Here is a 9,264-nt window from a genome sequence, read left to right on the forward strand (position 1 = left end):
AAAATGCCAAATTTCATCAAAATCGGTTGAGTTGGTGAAGAATTCATTGGGAACATACATCATGACACTGGATTTTTATATATTAAGGTTTATTTATTAAGATGTCATCGTTGGCAATGGAGCGGGCGGGACGCCTGATGGTAAGTGCTTAACATTTGTAAAGTCGATTGTTTGAAGTTGATTGACATACCTTACGCCGCTACAAATAGATTGCCGGAAAGAATTGATTGGAGGAGTAAAGGAAAAGACTGGGAAGAGTAAGAAAAAGGATATAGGCCTCCTGTTTCAAATAATCCGTAATGTTTGTATGGTTTAAAAATTTGCTCTTGCTAAGACCGAGGAATAGTAAAAGGCTCTTCATGCATTGGTCCTTCGAACCGCATTCTATCAACGCACATACAGAAATTGATGTTTTAATAAAATTTAATTGTATTATTATTTATCATGTATATATTTTTATTAATCATTATAGTATGTATACTTCTTCTCACTCGATTGGTCTTCCAAGAAACGTAATTTCATCGTTATGAAACTATTTACTTTTGAAATTAAATTTCGCCTTATAATTACTATCTATTAAAATGTTTGAAAAACAATTATGCATCTTCCCTCAATAATTATTATTTTCTTTCAACAGGCTAGCCAAGCGCTGAATCTTTGCGCTGCTACCATAGAGTTTAGTGGGTCCACTGAACAAGCCGAGGGTGAAAGACTTCTGCTTTTAGCGAGTAAGTTACAATACCATTTCGTATATATATATCGCTCGTATTCATTTTGTAACAAGTGATTTAATATATATGTCTGTGTAAAAGTGACACTTAATGCTATTTTCTACGTAGCATTGATTAGTTTTTTGTTTTATTATCAAGACGCTGTATAAAAGATAGTGTTTATCTTTGTTTTTCTTATATTGTTAGTTATTAGTTTAATGGATTTTTATTTGTTCATAGGTTTAGTTTACCTACCTTAGTACCTTACATATTCAATTTAACAGATGATATAATTTTTATTTAAACATGTTTGGAACAAACTAATAAAAAAATTATAGAACCTTAATTTCACGTGGATGGAGCAGCAATTATATTTTATTGTGTCTTAAATTGAACTTTTATATACTGTATCGGGAAGACACAGACCCCTGAAACACAGCGAAAGCTATATTAGGTGTCTGGGTTTCATGTTGTATGTGATATATAATTTGTTCAATAAATAAATGATTTTTATTTCTTTTGTTTTTAACGAATCTTCGGCAGTCGAGTGTTGCTTTCATTATTTTTCTTTTTTTTTCAACTTGTCCACGCGTATATAACTGTATACGAGATCTTGTATACTAGACCCCACTCGATTAGTTTAAAAATAATCACACGTTATATAATTTCCAGCGCACCGCCGGCAAGCGTGTTTGCACGAGGTTCAGAGGCTGCAAGTGGAAGGGGCGGGGCCGGCGAGCTCGGCGGGCATGGCGTCGCTGACCTTGCGCAACATCAGGGTGCCCTTGCGCAGGGATTACGTGCGACAATTGCATGCGGGTAAACTTCGAATAATAACCAATTTTGTGATAGTAAAAATTTGATTTTGAAGGAAAGCAACCAGTCTTTTCGAAGGCTTACTTGGGGACACAGATCCAACACGCAGAGAGTTTAATAGGATGTGGGACACCAGCCGCAGCCTGCCCGTGATTGCACTTTAGAGAGGCATGGCATCATGGCTGACGTAGGACTATTGCAAGATATGTAAATTTAATAATTAGTCAATGGATTGGAATGCTAAATGTGCTGATTCTGAGAACTATGGGAAACTATGGCACCTGTCTTTCTACTCAATGAAAGTTTTTATTTTTATTATTAAAGTTCTAAATAACTGGGCTATTGGGAGGAAATCTATGGAAAGGACTAAGGAAACCCATGACACCTGTATTTCTACTACATTATTATTGTAATGTAGTAAAAATTCTCACATCACAATGACAGATGGCGCGGTCGGCCACCACGCGGTGTGTCTGCTGAAGTGCCGCGACCGGGTGCTGGCGAGCAGCATGCAGCTGACGAAGCCGAATGCGCCGCTACTGTTCCCGGACGAAATTCGTATGGATGGATTGGCGAGTGATTTCAAGGTAAAAATCGCCACTAATGTTATAAATGAGAAAATCTGTCTGTCTGTCTCTTCTTCACGGCTCAACGTCTGGATCGATTTGGATGAAATTTCGTAGCGTGATAGCTTGAGACCTGAGAAAGGATGTAGGATAGGTTGGCGGGAATCCTCCGGGAATAGGAGCTATCCGGGTTTTGAGGTTTTAGGGGTGGTAACACAAAAATGTATAGAAAAATTATAACTACATATCAAGCATTTGGGATAGGCATTATTAATGTAAGTCTATACCTTATATATTAGCTTATAATATAGCTAATAGTCCTTTATTAAAAGCAAGCGGTATGTACCAACACAATGACAATACTATGCTCTTATCCCCGCTTATAGTTTTTGGTTTACGCAATTGCTTGACGCTCGTCTCAGCTCCGCCCAATTATCCCAAGGGATTGTTTAATCGGAATACCATTCAGCTCATACCCTCTTTGTATACCAAATTTCATCGAAATCCGTTCAGTAGTTTCAGTGTGATTGACGGACAAACATCCATACTAACAAACTTTCACATTTATAATATCAGTGTGATTCATTTCAAGCTAGACAAGCGCGTCCAGCCAAACAAATACTCTTTAGGAATTATAATAGAAATATATCTTCATATCCAGAATTCAATTTCTTTTCTTCCTCATTTATGTATAGGGGTTAAATCGGTTCATATATAATATTTTTATAATAAGTAATATATAGGGGTTTATGTGTAAATGGTTCAAAAAGATGGTAAAATATATAAATTATTGTTTGCAGGTGACAGTTGAAGTGTACTTACTGCAGGCGTCCAAGGAGCTTCTGCCGCATGATGTTAAATATCACATTTCTAATAAAAAGGTAATTTATTAATATTATAGAATAAACCAGTTTGTAGCAAACATAATTACTCGTACTTTTTTGATATTTTATGCTTTTACAAGAATTCGGGCAGTGCATTCGTAAAGGCTCTAACTATGCGAATGTTCATGGGCGGTAGTGATTGCTAATACCATCAAGCCAGTCTCTACTACAGTACTAGCTCAGTTGTCCGCTATGACATAATGATTAGCTATTTTCAAATTGGGTACATATGTTTTTTTCTTACAGGGCAACTCAAAACTCCTGACGCCAAAGTCGAAAGTGTCAGAATTGAAAGCACCGCGCGTGCAGAGTCCAGGTGGGCCCAACTCGGTGCGGAGTCCGCAGTTCCAATTGCATGGATATTGTATATTCGCGCTGCAGCAGGCCAATAGGAAGACGTTTACATTGAATAAGGTAAACAATTTGCAACCGAAATTCAAATAAATTGAATAAAATTTTAGACTATTAAAAAGTATTTATTGAATTTGAGTAATAATAATCAGGTGTTTTTATTCAGCAACAAAATAAAACTCATTTTACAACCCCTGAGCTACAAAAAAAACTCATTTCCGCTAAGCTTTGACCTTCGATAAGGTAAAGTGAAAACGTATGCACGTCGCGTACATGTGATGTGAGACTGATCGTTCGATCACGCCATCGACCCGAAATCGGTGTCTAACTAACCGCTGACTTTCAGTGTGCGGTCAGCGGACGAATTTATATTTACAACATTACGACGGGCGAAACGCTGTTTAGGGGACTTAACTAGATGACTAGATACATATGGGCACTAAAATAGAAGAAACTAGGTGACAGGTGTTTATCTAATTGTTGGTTCGGTCCGGGCGGCAGGTGCCGTGCGGCAGCCCGCTGGAGGGCGCCGTGCACACGGACATCTCGGCGCGGGTGCGCGTGCGCGCGCCGCCGCCGCACTGCGCCTTCCTCACCGCCTTCGACGACGTGAGCGGGCTGGGCGCCTGGCACCGCCGCTGGTTCCGCCTGCGCGCGCCGCGCCTCGCCTACTGGAAGTACCCGGACGACGTGCACAAGAAGGTCGCCTACACGCACGCACATGTACACGCACGCACACATACACGTACATAAATAGTACACGTAACGCATGCGAGTACGTGTACGCACTCCACGCTACAAACCGAGTACCAAAAGCGTACACATATGCATTTCGCAAGCTTTCTTACCGCACACCCGCTATATGTAATAACCGCTTAACTGTTGCCTGGTAGAGATGGCTTTTAGCCATAAGGCCGCCCTTTGCATACTAGTTTTTGTTAAATTTTATTTCTTTTTTTTATATTTTGTAAGTGTGTGCAATAAAGATGACACCCGTACGCTAAGTATCGCACGAATTCGAAATACATCGCATATATATAAATTATCTATTGAAAATAAATTTTACAAAACATAAATGACATCTTAAACCAATCCGCCACCATATATAATACAAAAAATTCAACGAAATCCACTCGCTGACAGATGCCGATCGGCGACATCGACCTGGCCACAGTGATCTCGGACAGAGTGGTGAAGGCGCCGCGGGACCTTTGCGCCCGACCCAACACCATCCTGCTCGAGACCTCCGTCCCGGCCGGCCTCATCGTCCCCGACACCGGCTCGCTCGTGTACTGCAAGGGGCCGCGTGGGGACGTGCGCCGGCGCCACCTGCTGGCCGCCGACACGCCCAACGACAGGGACCAGTGGCTGGACGCGCTGAACGCGGCCTTGGAGTATGTTAGGTGCTGTGTGGATGATGAGGAATGAGTTTCGGTGGGTTTTCGATTTGGTGTGGTTAAAGAGATAAGTTGGTTAGCGTGAGCGGGGGCTAATGACTGCGTTCTTTTGATAATATGAATAATAGATAGTGCTTTATAATTAATTATATTTAAAAGTTTTATCTTATAACAGATTTGTACTCTCTCTCTCTCTCTATCACTCTCAAAATTGGGAATAATGAAACAAAATTATAATTTCTTTTCTATAATTTTTTTTGAAAACAAGATTAGCAACAAATTATTCTCGATGATGTCCATTTTTAAATATATACGTGAATATCATTTTGCTTCAGTATGATGTACTTTATTTTAATTTTAAATTAATAACACTGCCTCTTAGTTTTATAAGTTTGTAATTTTTATTTCACTTGCACTGTTCGTTCCATACATTATAATGGGAGTGTTTAATTATAAATTGTATAATGTTAATGAAAATGTAATGAGAAGAGAATGCTTCTCTATAATTTTAATATTTACTAACCACCAATTTAGATGTATTTTAGAAATATGTTTTAGGTTTAGTATAATATTATAGTATTTCTTATTACATCTCCATTATTTAAAATTTCGTTACTATTAAATGAGTTCTACGCATGTAATAATTTTTTAATTCATACTATGCAACCTAAATTATATATGAATTTTATAAAAATTGTCAATATATGATTTTATAATTTATTTCACGAACAAAATTAGTATTATTGTGTTCCGAAAATTTATTCAAATTATTCTCTCCTTGCGACGCAATTATCAATCTATATTTTTTAATAAAACAGTAAATATAATCGCAATATAATATAATAGGTCTTATTTGAAGCGTGTTGTACATAAAATCAATTTATTTTAGCAATAAATGTGTATTTTATATTTGTTTATTTTTTATTTCTCCTTCACCACATATATCCGTTGCTTAGTTTTTATTAAAAAGTAAAGCAATAAGCGTAAACGGGAAATAACTTATTTCTATACTATGTTCATACACGCTTTTTTTTAAATATGGTACGTAAATTTTCCTCGGTAAATTCTTATTCCTAATGCGTTATATCAAATAAATAATATTTGTTTATTTAACAACATGACAATGTTTTGTTCCTTTTTTATATAAAATAAATTAGTGATAATAAGGATATTAATATGTATGCTTAATATAAAACAGTTAAACGGGTTGTTATAGGTAGGCAGATAGTACCTATGTATAAAATGAATTAATCATTCGGTCATGTACATATTAAAAGGAATGACATATCTTACATAATGAGGAATAAAATAAAACACCAATATGTGTATTTAACAATAATTTATAATACAATTGTTTGCTAATACACAATACTGGGTATTCTGGATATTCCTAAAATACAGTGTCGTATTTGTTTCAAGTGTAGGTTCTGCTTCTATTCTATAATAATTCTATCACTTCTCTTGAAATAATCAATGCAAGTAAATAGTATTAATAGGTACCTCGTTTATTAAATAATACAGTAAGATGAATCGATAAATCTAAATTATATAATTACAAAATAAAACAAAATTTTATAACAATCTTCCTGCCTATCGTCAACTTCATATCACTGTTGTTAGATTGGTACAATAAACAATGCCAATATATCAACAGATAATAAAAACATCTAAATTTAAATTAATCGAAACTCAACTAACTCATCCCATTATATTAAGTCACAATGACAATTGTTTTGAGCCTTTGAGGTATAATATTTAAACCAAGGAGAGCACATTTTTGCGTTTCCCCATAACTTTATTCACTTGTTACAATAACCATCTTATAGCTACAAAACAGGTTAAATACATTATCAATTGTTGGCAATTTCCAGTGAAACATGACTGTATTAAGTTTCAGCCAGCTACTTATCATCGTCGTAAGTTAAACCGATGTCTTCTGGTTCGATGCGCCTGTTTTTCGTAAATTTATCCGATGACATCACCTGCTTCAAGTCGTGCTGGAGAGAAAATATTTAAAAAATTTTAAATATAAGATATGGTCATTACTCATTAGTCACACACGGGATTTGACATAGTTTGGCTGTAGGCATCAATTTAGGTTTAGGTTTCGTGAACAAGTATAAAAACATTTAAAATTGGCTAAACAGAAATAGTTAATACTTTATATATACCTTACATAGAAATAATTCATAAAGGAAATAATTTGCTTAACAAGGCAATAATTTGTACGGTGTACAATGTACCCCAATGATATCTTTCAAAAATAATTTAAATGATAACGTATGGTTTTGAATTATTTTTTTAAATGAATATTCCTATGCGCTTCTATGCTGAATATATTTATTCTCTCACATTGCGATGTTATGTTATGTAATAATTTATAGCCTCTATAAATTAACAAAAAAAAATCAAATTGAACTAAAAATTTCTGAGATTACCTACCATCGTTCCACCAATTAAACAAAATCTTCAGCGTTATATTAGAATACATTTACCTAAATCGAAACTGATAATAGACTCGATCAAACGATGATTCGGTTAATCATTGTAATAAATAACACCGTTAATATTTTCTTTAAATATTATCTTACTTACAATAAAGCGTTTGCAAAGTTTAGTAAACTGTCCGCAGTCCACCACGGTTGGGGCGGATCTTTTCCCGCCCTTCCAGTCCCTGCTGAAGGTGACTTGCGATGACACTAGTATCACCATCGCCAACAATAGAATAGGAAGAAGTCTGTGAATAAACAATGTTTTATAGAGAAAACCATCTCAATGGGTGGGTTATAAACTTTCATTTTAATGTTTAAGAAAATATTTGTTATATTTTTAAATATATGCTACTTTTATATAACTACTAATTTACTTATAAATAATATAACTACAATTATAATATTTATTGGAAGAAATTGAACGAAGCCTATCAATTTCCCCGAACATGGCGTATGTGCTTAATATTTCCCTGCGCCTAAGATTTTTAATCCGCCTTACTTATTTTATTATTCAAATATTAGAAGTTACATATTAAATACTAAACTAGTGAAAAATATGGGAAGTATATGAAATACTTTTTTGAATTAAAGTATTACATGACAGCTTACTTTCCCTGTTAACGTTTGCTTGAATAATAAGTCTAATTGAATAAATAACTGTTTCATATTTGAGTTAATATGTTAGATTGCTTTTATTTTGACAATAAATAACCAAAACGCCCTAATAATCCTCTCACATCCAGATAGCAAAAATAATAATAATAATAGAAAGATGATAAATTTAAATTCTATTTTTATGTCATTCGTTTAATTTTACGCCACATCTACATAAAAACGTTAAATGTTCATTATTTCAATTTCAAAATTGCCAATTATTATCGACAAAAAAATAACATAAATAAATTTACGTGACCACGCTCTCTGTAAAGTGCTCGATACGTAGAGATAGATAACTTTTAACGAAAAATTGTCTTTAAAATCCGTCAAAAAGTCTATATGTTTTCACTCGCGTAAAATCGAAGAAAACTAACAACTTTTATCATCGATTTGATTTGACTATCATTACGGTACCACTTAACCAATAAACAGTATCCGATACAACTTTTATCAAATAACATATTAAAATCAAGATTTGAGGATTTTGTAAGTTTAATTTAATCACTCTATATTTGGTAATAATATATTTGCAATATAATATTTTTTATAGAATTATAACACTAAGCACAGCAAAAACATCCAATTGAAAACACACTTTGATTTAATTTAAATAAATGTCCTATATACATTGCAATTTAAGGGCGGAATAAACATATTTTAAATCTGTCAAAATATGAAACATTACCTGTATCTTACAAAACTCATGTTGAAAGATGTTCGTTAGAGGGACTGTAAAACGTTTGTGAAAAGAAAAATGCCCTCTTTCCTTTTTATACCCTCCTGTGGATGTACTGCGCACCTGATATTTCTCGGACAATGCGAATAATAGGATATTTTGTATTCATAGAAAAAGGACAAGCGCGAAACGGTTTTAAAATATTTTCGTTTTTGTTTATTTATCTTCTAATATATAAAATTCTCGTGTCACAGTTTTCGTTGCCATACTCCTCTGAAACGGCTTGACCGATTGTTGTGAAATTTTGTGTGCATATCAGGTATGTTTGAGAATCGGCTAACATCTATTTTTCATACCTCTAAATGATCAGAGTAAGGCAGAACAGCGTTTTCCGGTTGCAGCTAGTTTATTTGTAATTTTTTACGAGATCAGCTACGAGACGCTACGAAACCCTATCGTCACTTGTCTATTTAGAATTCTGAATTTGAAGGATTAACATATGTAATAGCATTTAATGAAACAAGAGACAAAGGGAAAATATAAATAGACTAGAACAAATTTAAATAATTACTTCATTGTTGAGCCCAATTCTTTCGTATCGCAAAATTATGAAACTTTTTTCTATAAATACTTATATAACTCTATACTTAGTCTGGCCATAAATACTGTTACACTTAATTATAAAAAAATATTACATTTGAATTTCGAATCTGTC

The 9,264-nt window shown here is 34.3% G+C and overlaps 1 protein-coding gene across 6 annotated transcripts in view; it reads left to right on the forward strand.

Annotated features, from left to right (window-relative positions):
* The window catches only part of LOC119837134 (anillin), a 54,726-nt gene extending 49,524 nt beyond the window's left edge, over positions 1-5,202 (forward strand). For 5 of the 6 annotated variants that reach the window (XM_038362648.1, XM_038362647.1, XM_038362649.1 and 2 more), the window contains 7 exons: positions 638-728; positions 1,383-1,529; positions 1,971-2,113; positions 2,893-2,973; positions 3,223-3,390; positions 3,829-4,029; positions 4,471-5,201. In XM_038362648.1, coding sequence (XP_038218576.1) covers positions 638-728; positions 1,383-1,529; positions 1,971-2,113; positions 2,893-2,973; positions 3,223-3,390; positions 3,829-4,029; positions 4,471-4,755 — 1,116 coding nt within the window. In that variant the 3' untranslated portion in view covers positions 4,756-5,201. Of the gene's footprint in view, positions 1-637; positions 729-1,382; positions 1,530-1,970; positions 2,114-2,892; positions 2,974-3,222; positions 3,391-3,828; positions 4,030-4,470 lie in introns of all 6 variants that reach the window. The other variant, XM_038362646.1, reaches the window with a different exon arrangement.
* Positions 5,203-9,264: the final 4,062 nt, after the last annotated feature.

Source organism: Zerene cesonia, chromosome 26 (assembly GCF_012273895.1).
Source record: "Zerene cesonia ecotype Mississippi chromosome 26, Zerene_cesonia_1.1, whole genome shotgun sequence".
Lineage (NCBI taxonomy): Eukaryota > Metazoa > Arthropoda > Insecta > Lepidoptera > Pieridae > Zerene > Zerene cesonia.